Raw genomic sequence first — 26,768 nt, forward strand, 5'->3', positions numbered from 1 at the left:
TTCTGTTGAATTTTCTTTGTAACCTTTTAATGCAAAAAATAATAATAACCACCAAATGGTACTCTCCCCATGCCCCAAAGTATCATCTTCTTCCTGCGGACTTTAAATATTTCAACCAAGTGGATTTTATTCTAAGGCTTCTTGCTCTCCAAGTTTTTTTAAAAAAATGAATGAAAAAAAAAATCCCTTCTTCATTCCCTCACCTTCTGTTTAGGAGAGGGGGGGAAACCCACCAACCCAAGTGGAAGGGAAACCAAGCAGTTACCATGCTAGCTTCTTGCCAGCTAGAATCCTGTAGACCAATTTTTCCAAAAGTTATAAAACACCAAACATTTATATCTATATAGAGATATATAGATCTAGTAAGCTTGGTATGGTTCCCAGTGTGTGGCGTAAACAGCGGGTGCACCAAGCCCGCGAAGTCCAGCTTTCCCAGCATGCAACAGCACAACCCACGCTTGATACATCCAGGATGTCAGTACTATACTGAAAGGGCAGATGACGTTTGGACTGTATGCGTGGATTTTTCTTTTCTTATTTTAAAAAAATGTGCAAGGCTTAAGCAATTCTTAAAAGTCTCGTAACAGTGTCTATGGAAAAGAAAAACACCAGGGAGAGCTTGGAAGGGAAGAACTGAGATTCTAGAAGCCACAAAATGGGCAAAAAAGTCTGAGGTCATGGGCTACTGAAAGATCTGAAGAAAAAGTAAAAGATCAAACAGATTAAAATTAAAGTAAAACAAAACCCACAATGATGGGACTGTAATCTCCACAATCAGGACGGTCTGCTTTTTTTGTCCACCAAAAGTAGAATAATCAGCAGCATAGATAAGTTAGACAGAATTTCCTTTCCTGTCATGGTTGGGAACGGGGGAACAAGAAAGAAATATGTTATCCAGCAGTTAGATCAATTTCCAGTAACTGGCTCCATTCATTTCCAAGAAAGAACAGTCCAAGCACAAATGAGGTGTGGGCAAAATGCCTTCAGAATGTGGATCTAAAGACTGGATCATTCACGGTGTGTTCTCAGTAACACCAGGGGCTTGTTTCCCTTCTGCTGGGCTGGCTAGGATTAGGCAGGGGGATTTTCTTCCCCTTCCCTTCAGTAAAGGTTTATTTTGTACAGACGAAGCCTGTTCTCTCCCATGTGAAAATAAGTATTAAAATATATATATATATCCATGGGAACATATCTGGAAATCTGTGTTAAAAAAAACGCACACAGGGAAGGGAAAAACAAAGACAAGACAGAGATGAACAATCAAGCAATGCTAGAGTCTGGCTTCCTGACTAGTCCTCCAAGACCACAATCTCTACATTGTGAACCTGGTGCTGGTGCTCATCAACCTCAGCCACCACCTTCTCCTCAGTCCTCAGTTCCGCCCCCAGAATCACAGCTTTGGCCCCCGATTCCTCTGTCTCGGCCTCCGGGTCTGGTGCTGGATCTATTTCTATTATGGTCTGTCCATCCTCTGAGGTGCCCTCAACAGCCTGGATGGTAGAGCTCAGGCCAGACTCCATGGCCACCAGTTCCACGGGATTCACCATGGTGGCCACGTTAGCGAGGGCGCCACTGTCCTGCATGGCGGCCGAACTCAGCAGGGCCAGGCTCGAGGACGGGTGGAGGGTCACCGTGTCGGAGGAGCCGGTCTTGGAGGAGGAGACCACGGTGGCGTAGCGGAAGAGCTGCGAGCCGGATGGCAAGGTGTGGACAGTCACAGGGTTAGAGCCCTGGCTGATGGTTGCCATGGGGATATTGCTCACGGAGAACTGTTGCCCCATGGGTGCGAGGGTGATGGGTGAAATGACTGTGAACTGAGGCTGCTGGATGGGAGCCGAGGGGCTCAGGACTGTGGCTGAAGCTGGACGCTGCAGCCGGGGCCTTTTAGGAGGCTTTGGAGGGCCAATGGGCATCAGGACAACGTTCTGCACAGTCTGAGATTTTGTCTTCTGATCCCTGGCTAGTCTCTTCTGCTCCTCCAGTTGGCGGTCCAGGTCTGCAAGAAGAATTCATTATTCAGAGAAAGCTTTGGAAACTGCATAGGATATAGGGCAGCATTCTTCACTGCAAGGCCTAGGAGCCAAGGACAATTCCCACTTACCCTACGTGTGGCCCCCTAAATGTTTATTAGGCCTGTGCAAAGCTGCCAAATACGCTGCCCAGTCCTCCTAGCAATGTGTAGAGGGGACTGTCCCCACTATGCAGTGCTGTGCTTTCCCAGTGCTGGTAGGGCTCCTTTAAGGGAAGCAGGGCCTTCCTGAGCCAAGCACCATCTTGGAAGGCACAAATGAAGCACAGACCTCACAGAGCTTGATGAGGAAAACTGTGGGAAGAACCACATCTCCCAGCAGTCTGTGCATACAGCACTCAGCAGGCAGTGTGGTGTAGTGGTGGTTAGGGCAGGGATTCTCATTGTTGGGTCTCCAAATGTTATTGGACTTCAACTCCCATAATCCCCAGCCAAAGGCCACTGGGCCTGAGGATTATTGGAGTTGAAGTCCAATAACATCTGAGGCCCCAACGTTGAGAATCCCTGGGTTAGAGTGTTGGACTAGGACCAGGGAGACCCGTGTTCAAATCCCTATTCAGCCATGAAATTCACTGAGTGACTCTGGGGCCGTTGCTTCTCTCTCAGCACAACCCACCTCACAGGGTGTTGTGAGGAGAAACATAACCATGTACCCTCTGGGATTTTTGGAGGAAGAGTGGGATAGAAATGTAAATAAAATAAATTAATAAAAAATTTCTGAGATGGTGCTGGGGCTTAACAAGGCTCTGTTTCTCTTACAGCCCACCCCTCACCCTCAGCACTGGGGAAAGCACAGCACTTGAAGAGGTCAGCACAGTAAGAAATGAATTTTTTTTTTTTGCCAAGGTGGCCCCCTGCTTGAAAAATAGTGACAATCACTGACAAAGGCACAAAAGATAAGTGGGGAAAATGCGTATTTTCCCAAAAGTTGGCAAAGCAGCTTCTTGGTAAAAGAGATATTTTCAGCGGCTTCTGCTGCTCCCACTGAAAGGATGGAAAGGTGGGCGGAACAGACTGTCGCTACAGACAGCTCCAGTTTTCTCAAGGAACAAAAAAGGGAAGGGGAGAGAAAAACAACTCACAGCCATGAGTCCCCATCCCCAAATATTGGCTCACATGCATTATGCACGTAAACTACCAAAAACATAGTCCAAAAATTAGCTGTCAGTATATGACCATCATGTTTGTGTCTTCTTTGACTGGATCAGCATCACCGCCATGCTGACTGGCAAAAGATGAACATTCACAACAAAAACAACAAAATGTCTCTCCTATGAGAGAGCTGGTCTTGTGGTAGTGAGCATTAATTGTCCCCTTTGCAAAGCAGGGTCTGCCCGGGTTGCATTTAAATGGGAGATGTGTGAGTACTGTAAGATATTCTCCTTAGGAGATAGGAAGAGCATCTGCATGCTTGGGAAGAGCACCTGCATGCTTGCATGCAGAAAGTTCCAAGTTCCCTCCCTGGCATCTCCATGATGGGGCTGGGAGAGACTCCTGCCTGTAACCTTGGAGAAGCTGCTGCCAGTCTGCGTAGACAATACTGAGCTACATTTACATTTATTTATTTATCTAATATCCCACTCTTCCTCCAAGGAGCCCAGAGCAGTGTACTACATACTTAAGTTTCTCCTCACAACAACCCTGTGAAGTAGGTTAGGCTGAGTTGAAGAAAAAAATTTAAATGACATTTCCTAAGAAGCCAGAATCCTTCCTGCTGGGAATAACGCAAGGAGAGTTTTCCAGAAGAAATGTAACAATTTTTATATACACAACCACGGCGGCCAGAATAGTATATGCGTAGAAATGGAAGGATAATTAAATGCCCTCAAAAGAAGATTGGTTGATAAAAATTTTGGAATATGCTGAGATGGCAAAACTTACAGTACTGATAAGGGATGAAAACTTGGAATCTTTTAAAGAAGATTGGAAACCATTCTTCCTATACTTAAAGAACTATTTTTCTAATATGGACCTTTCAGCAGGGTTTGAAATTTAGTAATAATAGCAGGTTGGGTAGAGCAAAATCGAGTTTGCAATGTGTAGGATATATGTTTTGAATTACTATAGCAGTGGTTGACTTGTATAGTTAATGAATCGCGCAGATTGATGAGCGGGAAGTCTATATTTACTTAATTAGATGTAACAGGATTGTTAAGATATTGTAAAACCAATTAAAAAATTTAAAAGAAAAAAAAAAAGTAAAGGAGACCTGTCCTTTTTTCCATCTGGCAGCCCTATTTGTAAGGTAATCAAGTACAGGAGAACTGTATTATTTGCGGTTCCGCATATCTGACTGACCCATGTTTTCAGTATCTATGGATACAAAAGGGTTAAAATCCATGTATCCATGGTTCCTAGAGGGCCAGAAGTGACTGTGGAGGTCAGTTCTGGCCGCCAATTTATCTGTCGGAGCCATTTTGTGGCTCATTTCTTGAAAGGAAAAAAAAAACTCATTTCGCCCCTGCGATTTTTCATGGGTTTGGGGGTCATTTTGCAGCTTTCAGGGTATTCCTGGGCACATGCTGATCATGCAGAGCACGGTATGGTACAGAATTTTGTGGGGGGTGGGGTTTTGAGTTTTTAAAGCACTTTTCCTCAGTCCTGGAAACTAACCCCCCATTTCCCATAGGAATAATGCCTCGTTACGGTTCTATTACTTGTGATAGTAGGTGAGGAACGGAACCCCCGTGAATAACGAGGTTCTCCTGTACCACTGTGATGAATATTTACATACTACTAAAGCTCAGAAGTATTGTTATGCTCACTTGTCTAAGGCCACCTAATGAGTTCTTGGCAGAGGTGAAAATCAAACTGGGGAAAGTTTTGATTCATAGCTCTCTCTCTTAGCTACTACGCCACTCCAGTTCGTGCAGAAAGCCTCAAACCTTAGCTCTGATGGGAACTGGGTGGGAGCCTCACTCTTTTGCCCACTGCCTCTGAGTCACTTTAAAAAGGAAATAAAATAAAAAGAAAACTGTTCACAAATATCAAAACATTGCTCCAAGAAAAGGGAAAGAGCTTATTGAGTATTCACTGCTTTTAAAAAAGAAATGTGAATAGCTAGATTAGCACTCCTGTGTTGGAGCTGCATATCAGGGGAGCATGCTGCCTTCAGAGAATATTTGGAAAATAAAAAGTTGAAATGGTGCAGGCATAGGAGGTGGGGAATTTTCTATTGTTTGTCACTAGATCACAAAAAGATTCAGTAGAAACCCATTATGTCCACACAAACACATACAGCAGCCACCGTAACAATGGAATATAGCAATCTGCATGCTAACTAACTGTAATCTCTCTACAACAGACATGCAGTCTGGAAGTAATATCAATTGAATGTGTAGAATCCAGTTGTGGGATGCAAGGACAAGGCAGCGGAGTGGAATCAGGAATATTAATAGTTTAATGAAATAGTACAGAGAGACAAGTGCAGAGTGCTTTTCCATGCTCTTTGCAGCTGGCTGTTGGTTAGCTCCTCCTCTCCTCCAGGACTGGGATAAGAGTAACCATTCAAAAGCTAGCCCTGGATAAAGGAATGGATTCACCAAAACCACCACAGACTGCACATAGCAAAACAAGACACAAATGTGCATCTATTGCACAAGATCCTGACAGCGCTTAAAATGTCATCAAAAGAAGGACATTGTTCCTACCCGCAAGAGTATAAAGAAACTGCTCCTCTGCCTGGTCCGTTTGGCTCTTCCTGTTGTCCAGCACTTTTTTAATTGTGTCCATCAGGCCAAAGGTATGAGCAACGTTATTTAAGACAGCAGCATCTATACGGAAATGTCCATAGGTTATTGTCCAATGTTCTAAACGGGATCCAATATCTAGGCAAAGAGATCATCCCACCACAAAACAGCCAAAACCTCAATATTTGCCAGAATCACATTACTTAGTGCTTTTGGAACTGAGATTGGGAAGGAGAGCTGGTCTTGTGGTAGCGAGCATGAATGATCCATTTTACTAAGTAGGGTCCATCTTAGTTTACATTGGGAAGGGTGACTACATGTGAGCACAGTAAGATATTCCCCTTAGGGGATGGGGCCATAGCTCAGTGGAAGAGCATCTGCTTGCTTGCACAAAAACGGTCCTGGCATATCCAAATAGGACTGGGAAACCTTGGACAGCTGCTGCCAATCAGTGTGGACAATACTAAGCTAGATGGACCAAAGCTCTCAGTCTGTACAGGGCAGCTTCCTACATTCCTCAAATTAGCCCTTGCCATGTGTGCATTTTGCATGGGCTTCCATGTCAGCAATTTCTCCCTGTGTCGGAACTCTCCCCCAACGCCCAGTGGGGTGGGGCACTCACCCGACTGTGTGGTGAGCAGATCAACAGCTGGAAATTGCACGAAGCCAACAGCAACCATGCTGGGAGGCGGGGGAGGGCGAAGAAGCCAGGAGGATGGCTGCCCCTGACTGGGCCAGAATGGCCCGACAAGCCATTGCCTGGCTGCAGCAAAGAGCTAGCAGGTCCCTCCTCTCTGCAGAGACCCTGGAGGATGATGCAGGGAGAGGAAATGGAGTCCTATAAGGCGGCCCCTTTAAGGGCTAACAGGCAGAATACAGGAGGCTGGGAATGGAAGGCAGGGGAGGGGTTAAGAGGGGTGGCAGCTGACCCTCTGAACATATATAATGGGCAATGATGAGGAGGCCAGTGGAGATGGAGGGTGGCTGCCTGTATGGGCTCCCGGGGAGAAGCAAGACATTCCCTCTCCCTGGCAGCTGGAAGAGGAACAGGGTGCTTAGAATCCCCTCCCCATCCTTCTGAGGCCTGTATGCCCAGGGTTTGTGAGGCCTGTGCAGAGGCAACGCCACACCCAGGATTAGTGGCTGTCCTCCCAAATTCAACATAACAAGAGACCAATATTGCAGACACTACAGCAGAATTTGGCAGGATTTTTCTTTTCTTTCTTTCTTCTTCTTTTCTTCTTTTCTTTCTTTCTTTTAAAAATTCTTTTTTAAAGCCTACTTTCCTTAAGGAATGTAAGCTTATGAGATAATCCAGCTGTGTGTGTTTGTTCTCTTATCAACTTCACAATGCCTAGTTATGATTTGAACCAAATCTGGTACCATGGTAGGGACACAAAGGGACTCCTCAGTGGCGTGGTTTCATTCATTCATTCAATTTCTATACCGCCCTTCCAAAAAATGGCTCAGGGCGATTTACACAGACAAATAATAAATAAATAAAATGTCTCCCTGTTCCCAAAGGGCCCACAATCTAAAAGAAACATAAGATAGACACCAGCAACAGTCACTGGAGTTACTGTGCTGCGGGTGGATAGGGCCAGTTACTCTCCCCCTACTAAATAAAGAGAATCATCACATTGAAAGGTGCCTCTTTGCCAAGTTAGCAGGGGTTTGTGATTATGTCATCCACTCCAGTTCAAGATGGTGGATGCGTGAACATTTGAGGCAGAAGTGGGTTAACTTGTGAACCGCCTAACTGATTTGGACCAAATGTGGTACAGTTGTAGTGACACATAGGGTCACTTCAACAGTGTAGTTTGTGATAATGTCATCCTCCCTAATTCAAGATGGCAGATGTGTGAACGTTTGAGGCAGAAATGGGTTAACTTGTGGAGATGGTAAATGTCAGTTAAGATTATAGTGGAAGTAAAGTAGGCACATTCGTTCTTACCAGAACTACTTGGGGTGTGTGTGTGTGTGTGTGTGTGTGTGTGTGTGTGTGTGTGTGTATAAAACAATCCAAGCCCCAGGACAAAAGGAAAGCCAAGATTGGGCCAAAGCTGCTTCAACCAGTTGCAGCACTTAGAGCAGCTCCTGGCCAGAGGCTGCAAGTCATAGGGCTCTGATTCACTCAGTCTCATAACTCTTGGGTGGGAGCTGTTGTGATGACCACAACCAGTTACAGAAGCCTTGGTGGATAGTTCATGGCTGACATGCCATCCATTATGTCAGGCATTTTGTATATCCCAACTTTCTCCCATGATGGCAATCACAGTGGAGCATCTGCTTTGTATGCAGAAGGTCCCATCCCTGGCAGCATCTCCAGGTAGGGCTGGGAGAGACTCCTGCCTAAAACATGGGAGAGCTGCTGCCAGTCACTGTAGACAGTACTGAGCTAGATGGACCAATGGCCTGATTCAGTATAAGACAACTTCCTATGTTCCTAAGGCAGCATGCATAGGTTTTCCAGGAGGTGTCTCATTCTGGCACTGACTAGACCTGCTTAAGCAAAGTAGGTCATTTGCCTTCAGATCATAAAGTACAGCCCATGTATGGCTGGGACTTGTCATGTCTCTGACTAGGGCAGGAGAGACATCAGCACAGCAGTTAGCAGATCATAATTCAAATGATTAAGAAACAAGATGTTCTGGTAAATATTAATCTGCCTACTTTCCTTCCACTATCTTACCTAACTGATAATTACAGTCTTCACAAGTTAGCCCATTTCTGCCTCAAACGGTCACATGTCCACCACCTTGAATTGGCGTGGATGACATCATCATGAACTATGCCATTGAGGTGTCCCTACAACTGTACCAAGTTTGGTACAGGTATCAGTCCAGGCATTGCAAAGTTGATAGGGACACAGACAGACACACACACACAGCTGGGTGGTCTGATAAATTTACTTTCCTAAAGGAAAGTAGGCTAAAAATCATTATTGTTTAACAAGTTTAACAAAAGACAGGAAGGCTAGACTTTTTTAATCTAGCCAATACACTTCACAAAAGATAAAAGCATGAAAATTACCCCACTAGAAATCATTTCATATGGACACAGAGACTGCTGGCCTCCTACCTACCAGTAATCTGGAAAGGTGACTGGCCAAGCCTCTGCTGAACACCTTTCAGCACCTCTTCTATCTCCTGCTGAATGTTGCAGACAACTTCTTCCATAAGCCCCACATCGGCAATTCCTTTCCAGAACATCAGTGTGTCCTCTGGCACAAGAAGGAAAAGACTCGGGAGGAAGACACATTTGGAAATTGCATTGCAGTGGTATACTGGTAATCATTCCAAGAACAGCAAACTGCCATGCAGCTTGCAAGCATCCCTAGAAACTGATTTCTAAAGCAGCCATCGGGGGAATCCTCTCATTCACAGCCTCTGAACGCCTATATAATATACACAAAGCAAGATCTATTGCTTACACAGCATATTGCTTGCACAGCATACAGAAGGTTGCATTTATTTGTAATATTAAAATTGGAGGGCTGCCTTTAGTACATGAGCCAGCTGGGGTGGTCAGCCAGCTGGGGTGGGACGAATGCTCATTGTGATTTTTGTCAAGGTCTGCACCCTAAAGATGGAAAACAGGTGATCACACTGCAATACTTTCAGCTTTCAATGTGTTCTCATGTTTTTATTAACCTATCGAGCCAGCAGCTGCCCAATTTGCAATGGTATTTTAAAAGATTTTAAAAGTTTTTAAAACACAAAAACTACTATACATCCTGTTGATGTCAGAGGGATAGAAATGAAAATTGGCAGGATTTTCTTCCAAAGATTACTCTATGGAGAGAGTAAAACCATATGTTCATTGTTACCCTAACCCAGTGGTTCCTAACCTGGGTTCCTCCAGATGTTGCTGAACTACAACTCTCATCTCTCCCAGCCTCAGCAACATCTGAAGGAACCCAGGTTAGGAACCACTGCAAACACTTTCCTCTATGCAAAAATGACTGTAATTTTACCCTAATTGTTTGGGAGTAGGAATAAAGGGGTGATAATACATAGAAAAAGCTGTAAGTGCAACAATGCTATTATCTACTTTCCATCTCTAGGGGGACAGACATTGCCAAAAATCACTAACAGAGGATTGAAAATGGAGAGCATGCACTGCACACACACACCCAAAGCTGGTGGGATGCTTGTCCTCCCCTCGTAGATAGCAGGTGAACTGCCTTAGTATGGGGAGGAAATATTACTATTACTACAAATATTTATATACCGCTTTTCAATAAACATTCTCAAAGCAGTTCACGTAGAAAAATGATAATATATATAAATAAGATTTCCTGTCCCCAAAGGGCTCACAACCTAAAGGGAACACAAAACAGACACCAGCAACAATCACTTGAGAGATGCTGTGCTGGACTGGATAGGGACAGTTGCTCTTCCCCTGCTACATCAAATGATGCTTGTAATTCTAAGAGCAAATCCAAAGTTGAAAAATTTGGATGCAATTCCTCCCTCTCAAAACTTGACTTCACTTCTAGCACCATCTTTAGGCAACCACCCACGGATGGGTGGGTGAGCCATACAGGCAATCAGCAGGGACATACCTGAAATCTCCTCCGGGTCCTTCTTGATTCCCTCCTCAGTTGCCATGGTGACCGCTGCTGTCAGAGCTGAGTTCCACTCAATCCCTTCCTCCACACTTTCCTCAGACACTGCAATCTGGGCAATGCTCCCTGCAGGAAGAGGATAACGGTGAGGACGCTTCATTGCCAAGGTCACGACAGGAGCTTCTGTCCTGTTACTCCGCCCTGCCAGGCCTCATAGGAAACTTCCTCCAAGTCGAGAAGCAAACTGAGTGTATTTATCATCACTACAAACCAAGCATTTCATAAGCACTCCCCCTCAATAAAGGCGTTTTTGTGGACTTGCAAAGTTTTGCACTCGGCATTCTTGCTGCTAAAGTCATATTGGTCGCCTCCTAGACCATCACTAGAAAATATATCGTTTGGTACCATTTAGCAGTAGTATGTATGTCAAAGCTATTCTTCTTCTCAAGATTTCTTAAATGACGAAGGCAGTGATCGTCACTATTTCTCAAGCAGGGACCACTTGGGCAAAATATCTTCAGCATGAGAGCCCTTTCCCACTATGCAGACCTCCACACTGTATGGTGCTTTTCTCAGGGCTTGGAGGGCCCTTTAAGAGAGACGGAGCCCTCTCTTAAGAGCTCTGTGGGGAAAGCCCTGGGAAGAGCTACACTTTCCTTCCAAGATGGCGCAGGGGATCAAGAGGGCTCCGTTTCCCGTAAAGAAGCCCACTGGCTCTTGGCACAGCAAAGCTCAGCACAATATGGCACTGCACAGTAGGAACAGTCACTTTTGCATGATGAGGGAGGAGAGCTGGTCTTGTGATGGCAAGCATGCATTGTCCCCTTTGCTAAGCAGGGTCTGCTCTGGTTTACATTTGAATGGGAGACTACATGTGTGAGAACTGTAAGTTCTCTATGGCCCTAACCCTTAGGGATCGGGGCCATAGCTCAGAGGATGAGCACCTGCATGCTTGCATGCAGAAGGTTCCAAGTTCCCTCCCTGGCAGCATCTCCAAGAGAAGGCTGAGAGAGACTGCCGCCTGCAACTTTGCAGAAGCCACTGCCAGTCTGTGAAGACAATACTGAGCTAGATGGACCAATGGTCTGACTTAGTAGAAGGCAGCTTCCTATTTTCTTATGACTGTGCAGAGTATTCCACCTCAGCCAAAGTTTCACCCAAGCCCGATAAACTATTACTTAGGGAGTTGTACCTAAGGTTGACAGGAGCTGCCCCTTGGCCTTACCACGCAAAACACTGGCCTAAGGACCAATTTTAACATTACGATTCCCATGGGAAAGCTGGCAAAAAGCTCTTACCTGCATGGTGTCTTCCAAGCACTAGCCAAGCAGATGCTGGCGGCACATGAGATGACAAGTGCAATAACAACTTTTAAACTGTATGCCTGTCCTGAGCAGTGTCATCATGAGTGAGCAATTTTGGGGAGTTTCCATGTAGAAGTTTTAATGGGCTGGTAAAAGCATCCTTCGCTTCTCCATGAGTGGTGGTGAAAGCAAGACTGCACCTTCCTGAACTACCTCCCAAGCGCAAGTCTCTCAAGTACTCCATATGGACTTGTTTGCTTAGGGCCTATACCCACCCGCCCGCCCCCCACAAATCTAACATGTATAGGCCTAAACCACACAACTGATTGTCCTCATGCAATCCGGGAGCCGTCCACACGATTTGGGTCTATGTGAATGCAATTTTATATGCATAGTGCTATGCAAATATTGGGCTCATGTGTGGATATCCAACAAGCCTGGAGGGTGGAAAGAGGCATTTGGTGGGCAGGGAAGGCTTAACTTTGCTTCCTCACCACATGTAGCTTCTATATGAGAAAGGTTTGTCCGAACGAGGATTTCTGATGGCCCCGACACAGGGTCATCCAGAACAATGGAAAACAAAAGAAACCATAGTGTGCTTGAGGGTCCCCAAAGGAGAGAGAGTAGATGAAGACCTCTGCTCTATCAAGATCTATAAGGAAGGGACTAGATTAAAAATAAATCTAAAGTAAAAATAAATCAGCACCAGGCAATTGCAACAAATAATGGATTCCTGTGTATAGCTGAAGTGGCAGTTAACAAGATTTTACACACTGTTGTGACCTATGGAGGTTAAAGTGGGTTGTGATAAGAAAAACTGGGCAACATATTTTTTTTTTAAAAAGCATCCAGACATTTTGACATTACCCGTACATTTGGCAGTACATTAACTGGTTTGGGCACAGCTTGAATTTGAGAGATAAGGGTTTAATCACTGGCAGTTGGGGCTTTAGGATTATCATATTGTTGCTCACCATGAGTCCTTGCGATTATGTGGGCTATAAATCAAATCAATGAAATTCAAGTGAAATCATGCTGGGAGTGTAGTAATTTTCACTCTGTTTGCACCAATTGATTGCTGGCACCCCACGGGAACTGAAAGTGCACCCCAAAACACACTCCAGAATGCTTTAACCAAGCATCTACCAATCCACTTGCCAGCTCACCAGTGGCAAGTGCCCCCAGCCCTCTGGCAAACAGGACCAGCACCACAAAGATCTCCTCCAAGAGATCTCATTTCCACTTGCATTTTGGAGAAGTTAAGAAACACCAAGAAGCCCTCCTGAGCAGCAGAAGAGGGCTTCCCCTGTTTCTTACCATCTCCCTATCTTGGTGCAAATGACAGAAGAACCGCTTTCATCCTAAGATCTCTGCCTGTGTGCCAGAAAAGGATCTGAGAAGGGAGAGGGGATTGGTGGCAACCACAAATAATGGCTAGCTAGTGAGCCAACCCTATGTTTGTGGATCCCTGCTTTACACCCAGAAATCCAATAATGGATGGATTGGAGACAGCAGGCAAATCAAGTTCAGAGAAAGATTGACTACTTTTGCCTTACTCTTATTTTCATGTTCTCCCCCTGGAGAAACAATATGGCTCTCCCAGCACAGTGAAATGGAGGGAGAAAAGAGGAACTCAAGGAGGAGGAATGGGAAGGGAGAGTTTGCGAGGCTAAGGATTTATTTATTTGTTATTTCTCTGTGTAAACCGCCCTGAGCCATTTTTGGAAGGGAGGTATAGAAATCAAATGAATGAATGAATGAAACAGATGTGTTAATGGTACATAATCAGATGAGATTAGGGCAGGCCTGCTCAACTTTGCCCCCTACAGCTGTTTTTGGGCTACAACCCATAATCCCCAGCCATAGTGGCCAACAGCCAGGGACTATAGGAGTTGTAGGCCAACATCTGCAGGAGGACCGAAGTTGAGCAGGCCTGGATGAGGGAAAATGGTGGCCAGCAATGCAACAATGCCCTACCGTCAGCAGAGGTGGGAGTCTGTACCAGACTTTGTTGCCCTGGCACTGGTGCCCGGGCACTGCTGATCAGGAGATCAAACTTGGTGCTGCGGCAGGTGTTTGTGCAAACTTTGTCATGCTGGTAGAAGTCAATTTGCCCAGAGTCCATCATCTTCCTGTGTAGAGAATGGAGAACAAAATGAGGGGGATGAAACTCAGTTGAAATCTGGTGAAATCTCAGAAACAGAAACCAGAAACAGAAACCAGCAGGGAAGCTTAGCAGAACTACACTGCATAGCTCATTTCACTGCTCCTCATAGTGGACTATGGAATTCACCTATGGAATTCGCTGCCACTGATGGCCAGCAATCTAGACGGTTTTGAAAGGGATTCGACAAATTCATGGAGGATAGGGCTATCGGTGGCTACTAGCCTTGGTAGTTGCCTATTTCCATCAGGATCAAAGAGGGCACGTCCATGATTACCAGATGCTAGAGAACACCAACAGGAGGGGATGGTTGCCCTCTTTCCCCCGCTTGTGGGCTTCCCAAATGCACCTGATTGACCACTGCGTGAGGCAGGTTGCTGGACTGGATGGACCTTTGGCCTGATCCAGCAGGACTTTTCTTATATTCCCTTTCCTATGATCAAGAGAAGGGAAGGGGGGGGGACAATCAAATATATGCAAATTCACTATTAATGCAGGTTCCAGAATTCAGCTTGTCTTGGCATAGTCCCAAAGGAACTGCTCTAACAGCAAGAAGTCCTGAGGTAGCCAGAGAAAAGGCCCATTTGCCCTTCAGAAGGGCCACACAGTAGTGCTAAGAGGAAAAGTACTGTAAATAGCATTTGCAACTTTTCAGTCATATGCCCATATTTCTGGATCCCTTCTTAGAGTCTCCTTTGAGGGGCCATTCTAATGCAAGAGCATCCAATCCCATCTGAAAGATTCACATCTCAAACATACCACGTCAAACTCTTGGTATCCCATTTAATTCTTGAAAAGCAAGGAGTTCATGAAAAATCGCCAACAATCTGTGGCAGATTGATGGAGATGGCTGCAGTGGAGGAAGGCCATTACCTCAGCATGATTCCTCCCAGGCGAATGGCTCGCTTCCAATCCTTCAGGGTAGATTTTCCAGCCAGATGAACAAAGTGCTTTGGGCTGATAAGCTGGTCATTGAACTAACAAACAAGAGAGAAGAAACCATCAAATTTCACCAACAATTAAAAAAATAAGTAGGTGTTTCAGTTGCATACTCATGTCAGCAGCTTAAATCCAGATGACGCCCACGCACCCCCATCTCCCTGGCTGATCATGGATGCATATGATCAGTCACACTACAAACCTGTAAGTTCAGCCTCAGTGTAAGAGAGGGCATTTTGGGTTGTCTTTAGGTATCCTGGGTCAGGAGCCATCTCCTTTTTCCAGCCCTGTCCCCCTAGCAGCACCAGAAGATATGGATCTCTGCACCACTACACCTCATCAAGGCCCTTGGATGCCACCACCACATACAATGGGTCTTTCACCTGCCCTTTCCCACTATCCTGTTCTACAGCATCACTTCCTTCTTTGCCTCAGCCATTTCCAAACAACAGAATCACGGATCATAACCATGCTGAAAACGGACAGTCTCTTCCCACTGTTGCTAGAGGAGAAACATTGTCCCTGCAGTAAACTTGGCAGGTATAACTGATGGACCTTTGCTACTCAGCCATACACCCAACCTACATTGAACTCCCACTATTGATCAGTAGGGATGTGCACCAACCAGTTCGGAGGCCCTTTCCCAGACCACCAGACTGGTTCGGCAGTTTGGCCAGTTCGATGGCGGGTGGGGGCAGGGGTTACCTTTAAGGCAGGCATCCCCAAACTGTGGCCCTCCAGATGTTGCTGAACTACAACTCCCAGCATCCCTAGACACAATTTTTTGTGGCTGGGTATGCTGGAAGTTGTAGTTCAGCAACATCTGGAGGGCCGCAGTTTGGGGATGCCTGCTTTAAGGAGTAGGAGGGTGCTCTTACACACACACACCGTGTTTCCCCCATCAGCGCTGTCTGCAAAATTGTTGGCACGGGGCAGCAGCATACCTTCTTGCTGCCCCGGTCAGCGTCAGACCAGATGTGGCTGGTATGCATCCCCATACCAGCAATTTTGCAGATAGTGCTGGTGGGGGCAACACGGGGGTGGCATGCTCCTTAAAGGTAACCCTCCACTGCTGTCAAACCAGCCATCTGCCAGTTCGGGCACATCCTTATTGATCAGTGAGATAAGCAAACCCTGGGTAGAAGGTGAGCTCCTTGTAAACCTCTTTCTTCAAGACCTGCATGCTGAGCTTCCCTGAACATTTACTTTTAGATTTCCTTTTCAAGATTTGATCACAAAACCTATGGACAGCTGGTGCCCTGAAGGGTTGCTAGAGCATTTTCAGCATTCCCTAATTCTCTTGCTCTAATGTTGTCAGGAAATGAAAATCTACTGAGTTTCAGAGCCTGAGACGTGAAGCCTATTTCCCAGTGTAAGGAACAGTTTGGAGGCAAAAACCGAGGTTAACAAAGTGGCTTAAACCTCCTCAGGTCCCTTATATGTGAAACAGATGGGACTCTGAATTCTGCCTCCTGAACTGAACGTTCTCTTGCCAGAAATTCTGCATGTTCCAACTATACCCAGTGAAACAGTAAAAATACAAAGGCACAGAGAAGCAGGGACCAACCACAAACTAGGCCAGAGAGCAAGGCAAGGAGAAATGGCAAAGGAAGCGATGCCATGCTGTTTACCTTGACACATTTGACATTGATTCCCGGACAAACAAATTTCTTCCAGAGAAGGATGGCTTTGCTCTCTCCACAGGTGATGGGGTAGGCAATCTCAATCTCCTCATGGGTTTCAATGGTGCTAGGGTCTGCAGGTGGAAGCAGGTAAAAAAATGGAGACCATTCCTCTGGAAAGCACAAGCCATATAAAGCTGCCTTATACTAAGATAGACCACTGGTCCATCTAATCCAGTGGATTCAAGACCAGTGAAGAGCTTGTCTTGTGGTAGCAAGCATGAATTGTCCCTCTTGGTAAGCAGGGTCCACCCTGGTTTGCTTTCAAATGGAAAACTACATATGTGGGAAGATATCTCAAGTTAGGGCGGAGAGAGACTCCTGCCTGCAGCCTTGGAGAAGCCACTGCCAGTCTGGCTGCAGCAGAGGGAGAAGTGAGATGGCAAGGATGCCCATTCATCAGCCTGGCTGGGAGCACTCTTAAAACTGTCTCTTCACTGACCATTCCACCTGGTCATTATTACAATAATGGTGCAACATTATGAAAGCAAGATAGGCACATAGAAAGCTGCCTTATACTGAGTCAGACCATTGGTCCATCTAGCTCTGTATTGTCTACACAGACTGGCAGCGGTTTCTCCAAGATTACAGGCAGGAGTCTCTCTCAGTCCTATCTTGGAGATGCCAGGGAGGGAACTTGGAACCTTCTGCATGCAAGCATGCAGATGCTATTCCCAGAGCGGTCCCATCCCCTAACAGGAATATCTTACAGTGCTCACAGGTAGTCTCCCATTCAAATGCAAACAAGGATGGACCCAGTTTAACAAAGGGGACAAGTAATGCTTGCTAGCACAAGACCAGCTCTCCTCCTGCAAAGGAGGTCCAAAAACAGGCACCTAACCTCAGCATACACAGATACAGAAAGGGTTAATACCTGTATATCTATGGTTCCTAGGTAGGTGGACATTTCCTCCGAGGTCATTTCTGGCCACCATTTTGTTTAAAGAAGCCATTTTGTGGCTCTTCTATTCGCAGAAAGAAAAAAAAACCTTCCCATGATTTTTTGCAGAAAATTGGCCAAATTGATGCGAGGGCGGGAGGGGAAATTGCTGGACAGATCGAAACCTGCAGAGAATGGTACAGCACTTTCTTTCCATTATTTTCACCATTTTTTTCCAGTGCAGGAACCTAACCCGACCCATTCCTCAATACCCACTGCCCCAATGGCTCGTTATCTGCAGTTTCGTTACCTGTGGAAATCTGAGGGAACAGAACCCCTGTGGTAACAGGGTACACCTGTATGTTCTTAAGTTGCCATGCTGTTTTCACTGACTAGCAGAGGTCTTTCTCATCTTGCTATCCAAGGTGCTTTTACCTGGGACCTTCTACATGCAAAGCATGTACTACTCTACCAGTGAGATACAGACCTCTCCCAGTTAAAGGTAAAAAAGCAAGCATGTCATGCAAGAACTATATGCTCCACTAAAACACCCATATAATACATAGGCTCCACAGCAGAAAACATGAAGAGAGAGGCCTTCACCAAGATATGTAACAAGATTGACAGGTTAGGTTGCTTTGCAGGCATCCAGGTTTCTAGAAAAATGCAGCAGATGTCAAAACCACGGGACATAAGGCATGCTTTTTCCACACACCCAGGGTCTCTAGATTTTAACCTCCGACAGGTTACAAATAGTGGAACAGCCTTCCTTGTCACCAGTAAATACAAGCACGTGTATGTCTAAGACTCCTGACAAAGTCTTACGCTGGCAACATCTTACCCACAAGAGCCACAGTGTCTTCTGGAAACTTGACTTAAATTGCACACTCTTGTATCTACTCTTTAGACACCAGCCTCAGTTCCACACACCACTGGTGCAGCAGAATCCTGGTACGTGAAAGCTACAAATTGTATGGCATGTTAAAAATAGTCAAAATAGTACTGGTGCATCATCATTAACCAAAGGTCTCGGTGACAGTGCAATGGTTAATGTGTTGAACTAGGGAAGCTCATTTTAAATCTCTGCTCAGTCATGAAGCTCACAGGGTGATCACGGGCCACTCCCTCCCTTTCAACATAACCTACCTCACAGGGTTGTTGTGACAACAGAGAGGACGAGAATATGAATATGACAAATATTTATATACCACTTTTCAACAAAGGTTCCCAAAACAAGATGGATGGATAGATAGATAGATAGATAGATAGATAGATAGATAGATAGATAGATAGATAGGATATAAAAAGGCTCCTTGTCCCCAAAGGGCTCAAAATCTAAAAAGAAACGTAAGATAGACACCATCAATAGTCACAGGAGGGATGTTGTGCTGGGGATAGATAGAGCCAGTTGCTCCCCCCCCCCGCTAAATAAAGAGAATCACCACTTTTTAGAAGGTGCCTCTCCTCAGTTAACAGTTAGAGAACCATGTATGCTATCCTCAGCTCGTTGGAGGAAGGAGGAAGGGTGGGTTAGAATCACAATGAGGAAATGCAGGGACTCACCAATGCCGTCTTCAAGCTTGTGAATGGTGTGTGTTTCCACAGCCACTACTGCTGTACTGGTCTCTGAGCCCTCTTGATAAACCCTGTTGTAAAAGTGCCCATCAGTAAGTTCAGGGAGACATTTGGAATGTGAAATAGCAGCATTTTCTGTCAGTCTTGCTTTGAACAGAGATGATGGGTCTTATGAATATTACAGAGACACACAGTTTGTAATTTCTCTCCTTTGTTACCTGTTATGTCTATTGTCACTGACATATTTTTGCCATCTCTTTAAATGTAAACACATTTGCTCACTATTGCCTATAACTGACCATCCTCGCTTTCACGCTGCATCTGAGGAAGTGGGTTATAACCCACAAAAGCTCATGCATTAAAATATTAGTGTAAAAGATGCCACCTTATCTTTGCTTTGTTAAGGAAGTATAACCAGTTCACTGCTCTAGGTTCCTTGGAGGAAGAGTGGGATATAAATGAATGCATAAATACATATTAGAATATATGTACTGCTTTTTGGACCCCCAAAGCAGCATACAGCTAAAAACCAAACTATTTTACAACTACCTTAAACAGTAACAAGAAAATACGTCGCAGTAAATAAAAAACAAGAGACTGTCAAATATGCAGTATCAGCAACAAAACAGCCTAATAAAACAGGGCAGCAAATAATCCAATTAATAGCGTGTCAAAATAAGACGGTCTTCACATCCTTTCTAAAAGATGGAAGGGAAGGGAGGCATACGGTAAGGATGTGCACGGAACTGCGGCGGGGCAGTTTGAAGGTGGCAGGGGGTCTCCCTTTAAGACCAGGGGTCGGGTGCACTTACCCCTCCTTCTACTTTCCCCCCACCGGCGTCAGTTTTTTTAAAAGCCCATTGAGGCGGCAGTGCACCTCCCTGCTGCCCCATTGCCCTCGTCCTTCCGGATATGACTGGAAGTCGCCAACGTGCATGTCAGCAACTTCCGGTCATATCCGGAAGACGAGGGCAACGAGTCGGCAGGGAGGTGTGCTGCCGCCCCGATGGGCTTTTAGAAAAACTGACACCAGCGGGGGGAAAGCGGTGGGAGGGGTAAATGCACCTGACCCCCGCCCTTAAAGGGAGACCCCCGCCACCTCTGGACCAGTTTCGAGGCCCACAAAGGGCCTTTGAACCGGTTCTGTGCACATCCCTACCATACGGGCCTTGCAGAGGGACAAAATTCTAAAGTTTGTACGAGACCTGAGAAGGCCCTGTTCCACATCTCCACCAATTTTCATCTCAAACAGCAGAAGGACTGGAACAGAGCTTTCCTCAGTGATCTCAATGGATGGGCAGAATCAGGTAGGAGCAAGTAATCCTTTAGATACCCTACATCTAAACAGCTTAGGACTTTAAAGGTAAAACTGCATGCATACAACATACAGGAATTGCCCTCCCACTTTTAAGCCTCAACTGAACTTGCTATTCTGAAACGTGACCGGAGACTGCTGAAAAATCATTTTCTACCTAAAAAGCAATATATAAATTTGCAGCCAGGCATCTACAAATCCACTTGCCAACCCTCTGGCAAGCAGGACACCAGCACCACACAAATCCCATCCCCTGAAGTCTCATTTCCACTGCCATTTTGGAGAAGGTAAGAAACATCAGGAATCCTTTCTGAGCAATACAGGAGGGCTCCCACTGCATCTTAACATCTCCATATCTCAAAAGACAGAAGACTTGTTTCTCTCCTAAGACCACTGCCTGGGTGTCAGGAAAGGATCTGTGGAAAGAGAAGGGATTGGGGGCGGTCACAAGTAATAGCTGGTTAGTGAGCTACACCTAAATTTGTAGATCCCTAAATTTGTAGAAAGGCTAGGAACTTGCTTTAAAAAAAAAAAGAAAGAAAGAAAGCTGAGATTCTCAGAATACCTAATAGAGTGATCAGATGCTGTTGCTATGCAACAGCGAATTTTTAATCGCTGTTGCATAGAAGAGGAAATTTTGGAATGTGCATTGTCATGCAAAGGTGAAAAAAGTGGCAACTCCTGAAATTCCCTTTTCCACACAATGATGGGAGGTGCAAGAATCTTGTCTTTCTTGACATCAGGGCAGCAGAATACTGAATTTTGCAGCCAGCACTGAATTCTGAGTGTGCACTGAATACAACCAAGCTCTGTCAATGGCACCTCACTTACCCTTGCTGTACCGGCTGTAGTTGTAGTATCACCTGGGTTTTGGTGTCTTCTGGGTTTCCCCCTTCATTCCCTTCAGTTGGTACGACAACCACATCCCCGACAGGGATGCTCACTTCAGCATTTGCCATTTGCTCACATGAAGTCCAAGAGGTTGGATGGCAAGTGTGCTTTGGCAGTAAAACAAACAACACAACTTGTTCACGTTGTTGTCTTTGGCAAGGAGTGGTTGCCATCTACAGCCATAGAATCATCTATATATTTTGAAGAATGTGTATATGGGTGGGTTGGTTGGCTTATATGAAATAAAGTCATACTTCCCGCTTGCCTATAGATACCAAATTTTGTATAAACAATCCTACCAATTAAATTAGCTGAATGCATTGCTTTGCCCACCAGAATACGCTCAGTTAAATGTTCAAATAAATTTTGACAGAAATGCTGGAGATAATTATCATATTTTAACAGTTATTGCTTTCAACAGATATTTAGCAATCAGCAATCAGATCAGTAATGCCAAAACAACATGCCCAAGAGAGGCAGAAGATCTTCCTCAGTCTCCAATTTACTATAATTCAAATTGACCATATATGTAATTATTCAATAAAATGAATAATTGAAGATGAAATCCTATGCATTTCAAACTGTTCTTTTACTTTCCCTTTGCAAGCACATTACTAAAAAAAAATTATATGACCTATATTTCATTTATTAAACTTTTCTGTAAGTGTAATCTATGCAAAATTACTTTGTCCAGTCAATGACAGACTGCATCTCCTAGTAAAGAATATTTCTAGTTAAGGAAAACTAGCACCAGCCTAAAAACAGGTCACAGGTGACCATGGGCATGGCACCTCACCATGACAAATCAAGCACATGTCTGAGCATCTTTACATAGGAACATAGGAAGCTGCCATATACTGGGTCAGACCATTGTTCTATCTAGCTCAGTATTGTCTTCACAGACTGGCAGCAGCTTCTCCAAGGATGCAGGCAGGAATCTCTCTCAGCCCTATCTTTAAAACTTCCCGATGGTCCTGCACTCTCCTCTGCTTCCTCAGCCCTCTTCGCCTTTCTTGAGGCTGATCTGCTGCTACAACATCAGGAAGTCCTGGGCAGGCAAACATGGCTGTAACTGGCTTAGCTGCTCCTAAGAGACTAATGGCTCTAACTAGATGACAGCCCTGGAAAGAAGTGAGCCAAACAACTTGCTATAGAGCAGGGCTGCACAATGTCGGCCCTCTAACTGTTTTTGAACTATAACTCCCATCATCCCCAGGCACAGTGACCAATAGTCATGGTTGATGGGAGTTGTAGTCTGCAGGAGGGCCAAAGTTGTACAACCCTGCTAGACAGGGAAAAGTAGCATTCCTATGAGTAACTAAGGTCTCAGAAACTTCATGCAGCTCCTGATCAGTTCAGGAATAGGGGGAAAAATGGTATTGGCCTTTGTATTCTTCCTATTTTCTCTCCCAGATACATCACAGACATCAGTAGGAGAAGGAAACCTTTGTGCCCCAAACAGAACACCTCTAGTATCTAGTATCACGAATAAGGCCAGGGAAGGGGTGGGGGTGGGGGGGAAACAGGCTTGTCTGGAGAAAAGAGAAGGGGCCGTGGTTATTGTCTCAAAGCACGTTTTTACATGTGGACACGGAGTTTAGGAACATTGGCCTTTTTCTGTGATAGGGTTGGGGCCATAGCTCAGTGGTAGAGCGTCTGCTGTGCATGCAGAAGGTCCCAGGTTCAATCCTCAGCATCTACAGGTAGATATGGGAAAGACTTCTGCCTGAAACCTTGGAGAGCCACCACAGGTCAGTGTGTAGACAATATTTTGGAAGGGCGGTATATAAATCAAATAAAATAAATAAATAAATAAATAAATATTGCACTAGATCAGGGCTGCTCACCTTCAGCCCTCCTGAAGATGTTGGCCTACAACTCCCATAGTCCCTGGCTATTGGCAACTGTGGTTGGGGATTATAGGAGTCATGGTCCAAAAACAGCTGGGGGCCCCAAAGTTGAGCAGGCCTGCACTAGATGGACCAAGAATCTGACTCAGTATAAGGCAGCTTCCTATTTTCCCAACTGCAGTCTGGCTCAGAATCAGATTGGCTCATTTCTCTGCCCAGAAAGGAATTCCTCTGAGTCCACTTGCTTAGCCCATTATTAATCTGGCTTGGTAAGAGAGATCCATCCAGTGCTCATGAAAACAAAAGTCAATCTACTGCAGTACCCTTTCTTAGCTCCTGGGTTGCGGGAGTCAATTTTGTGGTTAGTCTTTTGACAACCAAGATTCAGAGCATAAGTCATTCAAAAATATAGTTAGTAGCTTTGTACCTCACAAGAACTTGGTTCTCTGAGTGAATTGTCCAGAGGTAGTAGAGGTGGCTGTAAACATAAAGCTTGGACTTTAGAGCATGTGGACTATCATTACTTGTAGAAGACCATTCTCCACTTGAGAAGGACCTACAGTGAAACGGAGGTCACTGGATCATTGCCGTGGATGTATGGAGTCAGTCGTTTCATATTACATCACTCTCCACACTATGGACTTTACCAACTCTCCAATGCCACGTATTTAGTTTCATTGATACGTTTCCAATCATTTATGTTTTGTTCTGTCTTATATTGTGCCCTGGTGGCACAGTGGTAAAACTGCCGCCCTGTAACCAGAAGGTTACAAGTTCGATCCTGACCAGGGACTCAAGGTTGACTCAGCCTTCCATCCTTCCGAGGTCGGTAAAATGAGTACCCAGAATGTTGGGGGCAATATGCTAAATCATTGTAAACCACTTAGAGAGCTCCGGCTATAGAGCGGTATATAAATGTAAGTGCTATTGCTATTGCTATATTGTAACTATTTTCAGTAACAGAACTAAACTGGATTAAGTTATTATTTGCTTTTCATTACAGGTTTGTTAGGGATCTTATTGTTTCTTGTTTGATCTTGGTGATCCCAAGACACATTATTTATCTTCTTGGCAACTAGTACTGGTCACCATACCTCAAAAATGTCATTACAAGTGGCCTTTGTTATTTGAGGAAGTTCTTTTCTCACCTATATAAGCGAATACAGAAACCGCAAATAACAAAACCTTGAGTCAATGGGAATAGGGGAGTTAAGTTCCTGACCCCCCCAAAAAAAGTCTAAAAAGTGGGGAGAAGACAGAAATAAGAGAAATAAGGTATTGTACCTTGCTCTTCAGGTCTCCAGCAATGCCCCCCACAAAAACCCCAATTCCTCTGATTTTCTGTGAAAAATCACTGGATTTTAATTTTTTTTAAATGGCTCTGCACTGTAAAAGGTCTGTGTATGGCATCCACTTTCTCACAGTGATCAGAAACTCCCAAGAAGCCCACAAATCAGGGCATGAAGTCAATAGTTCACCCCAGATATTGTTCCACAGTTACTGACATTCACTGGCATACTGCCTTGGAACATGGAGGTTCTATTTAACCAACTCTCCTCCATGAATGTCTAATGCTTTTTTAAAGGCTCATTAAGCCACTACATTCTTTGGCAGTGAATTCCATAAATCAATTATGCACTGTATAAAGAAATATTTTCTTCTGAGCATCTGATAAGTGGGGGGCTCACTTACAAGTTCCCAATCCCCCCCCCCCTTCTGCTGAATGCCAGCTCGGCCTTTCACACCCAAACAATTGTGATAGGGTCAGGTCACCATCAGGGGCAAGGGCTTCCAAACTTTAACAGCTGCACTGAAACCCCAATGGATGAAACACACCAGAGAACATTAATACTACTATGGATATTTATATACTGCTCTTCAACCATAGTTCTCAAAGCAGTTTACATAGAAAAATAAATGATAAATAGGATGTCCCCGAAGGGCTCACAATCTAAACAGAAACATAAGGCAGATCCCACTGGAGCAGCCACTGGAGGGATGCTGTGCTGGGGTTGGATAGGGCCAGTTGCTCTCCCCTTGCTAAATTAAGCATTTAAGAAAAGCACATTTCAATATCTTTTTAAATATAACATACAAAGACCTAACACACAGGACTGTCAGTAGTACAATGTCAAAAACTTGTCAAAAACAATTGGATTTGTCTTCAACATTCAGTAAAGACCAAACTCAATTACAGCCATTTGTATTTTCTGTGCCCTTAAGAGTGTCAAACCATTAAAGATTTGGATTCAGTGATGGTTCAGGCTCATTAATTTTTTTAACTCTCTAATTTAAACACAGGGAGTATTTAGACTGAAAAACACTTTGAAAAGTGTTTTGAACCAGCTTTGATACATATTAAGTAAACAATAACAAACTCTTTTTGCTTGCAGTATAAATAAGGAAAATGAACACAATAACCATTTGACTTGAGCAAAACAGTATTAAAAACTATTGTTTTTAAAGAGTTTTGCAAATAAAATTATACAACAGATTTTCTTTTAAGCCAGGAAAGTAAAGCATTAATCATATAATTGTAAATCAGGTGCATGGCTATTAAACCACCAACTTTGAACCATTTACCACTTTTGTGCTTAGGGGTTTTTGGTTTAGGTTGGGTTCCAATTCACTGAAAGGATCTCTCTGCCCTAGTTTTTGGATTTGGTTTGACTCCCTGGTGGAATCAAACCAAATCGTGGTATGTTACAAAATGTTTGGCTGTAATTGTGTATCAGATCTATAATGTAGTCCTATGCTTTGATTCAGAATTAAGCTCCTAAATTAACATCCTAAATTAACCCCAGAGCAGTACTATTAATTTAGTCAGGGTGTCAGCCACTATGTTCAATGTTTACTCCCAAGTGTGCACAGTTTTAAATACTAAATTCTGTGAGTGGAAGTCCCATGCATTCACCTTTTGGGAATGAATTATTGTAAGGACAAATGTTTGTTGTTGGTTCTTTTAATGGTGTGGACAACCTTTTTCTTTCTGTGTTTTAAAGGCTAGGCACAAATTCGAAAGGTGAAGCTATTCCTTAACATGCAACTTCAACAATGCAGAAACCGCTTGAACTCCCGAGTCCTGCCTGCACTTGTGAAAGGCCCAAAAGGAGCCCTGTCAGGAAAACAAATAGAAATGGCGGCAGGCTCAACTGGTGAACTTTCTCCACAACATGCAGCTCCGCTGAGGAGGAACCCACTTTAGAAAGGCCTTTCATTGCAGTTTTGAAAGGCACAACCGAGAAAAAGATTTTTGCTGCTTTGTTTTAAAGTGGCGAGTCCTTTAGGCTGCCTCTGCCCACAGTCGGAGGAGATTCTTTATCCGTGCTTGTGAATTGCTCCCTGTGGCAAACTTTGCCTAGACGAGAGACAACAACACAGCCCAGGGGCGGCAGCCCGAAGCTTCACCCATTTTCTCTTTTCCCCTCAAAGAAGCCCCTCAAGATGGGGAAAGAGAGTGGGCGGGGCTCCCCGGAGCAGGGGTGTGGCCTTCGAGGCCCCGCCCCGCCCCTCGCCCCAGGCCGGCGGACGCAGCAGACGCAGCCGCCTCTCCCTCCCTCTCCTTCCCCCTCCCTCTACCCATCCACCCACCTCCCCCCCGCGGCGGCGCGGCGACGTCCGCTCTCCCAGCGGCGGCACGTACGGCGGCGGTAGCGGCCGTGCGCTATCGAAGCGCAACCCCCTCCTTCATCCCCACGCACTCTGCGTCCCGGCCTGGCCCCTCCAGGCTCCCGTAGCGCGGTGGCGCCCTCCGTTCCCTCCCCCCCTTACCGTCTCCGAGCGGCCGAGTCCGGGGCTGTTGGGGGGGATGGGCGGAGGGGGTGAGCATGCGCAGCAGCTACAGCGGCTCCCCCGCCAGCACTTCCGGCCGCCGCCTGCC

At 45.1% G+C, this 26,768-nt stretch overlaps 1 protein-coding gene across 8 annotated transcripts; it reads right to left on the minus strand.

Annotated features, from left to right (window-relative positions):
- GMEB1 (glucocorticoid modulatory element binding protein 1) lies at positions 1-26,768 on the minus strand. 8 transcript variants are annotated; one of them, XM_053268132.1, is made up of 11 exons: positions 26,532-26,549; positions 25,803-26,003; positions 20,979-21,229; positions 18,821-18,903; positions 16,327-16,451; positions 14,630-14,733; positions 13,570-13,724; positions 10,286-10,414; positions 8,804-8,941; positions 5,680-5,802; positions 1-1,996 (listed from the first exon to the last, which is right to left on the minus strand). In XM_053268132.1, exons 3-11 carry the CDS (start codon positions 21,209-21,211, stop codon positions 1,290-1,292), a joined length of 1,797 nt encoding a protein of 598 aa, XP_053124107.1. In that variant the 5' UTR covers positions 21,212-21,229; positions 25,803-26,003; positions 26,532-26,549; the 3' UTR covers positions 1-1,289. The 8 variants fall into 8 exon arrangements, with proteins under 8 accessions (XP_053124107.1, XP_053124112.1, XP_053124108.1 ...); XM_053268137.1 differs by lacking the exons at positions 25,803-26,003; positions 26,532-26,549 and adding an exon at positions 26,660-26,768 and having other exon boundaries at positions 20,979-21,145; XM_053268133.1 differs by lacking the exons at positions 25,803-26,003; positions 26,532-26,549 and adding an exon at positions 26,660-26,718.

Source organism: Hemicordylus capensis, chromosome 7 (assembly GCF_027244095.1).
Source record: "Hemicordylus capensis ecotype Gifberg chromosome 7, rHemCap1.1.pri, whole genome shotgun sequence".
NCBI lineage: Eukaryota > Metazoa > Chordata > Lepidosauria > Squamata > Cordylidae > Hemicordylus > Hemicordylus capensis.

What these genes read in the sequence shown, in the direction of transcription:
- GMEB1 (XM_053268133.1), bottom strand. Translation starts at nt 21,211, where the DNA reads ATGGCAACCACTCCTTGCCAAAGACAACAACGTGAACAAGTTGTGTTG. An exon ending in CTACAGCCGGTACAGCAAGG is followed by an intron (nt 18,904 to 20,978) that starts GTAAGTGAGGTG and finishes CTTTTACAACAG; the next exon opens with GGTTTATCAAGAGGGCTCAG. An exon ending in CTGGGAGGAATCATGCTGAG is followed by an intron (nt 13,725 to 14,629) that starts GTAATGGCCTTC and finishes TTCTCTACACAG; the next exon opens with GAAGATGATGGACTCTGGGC.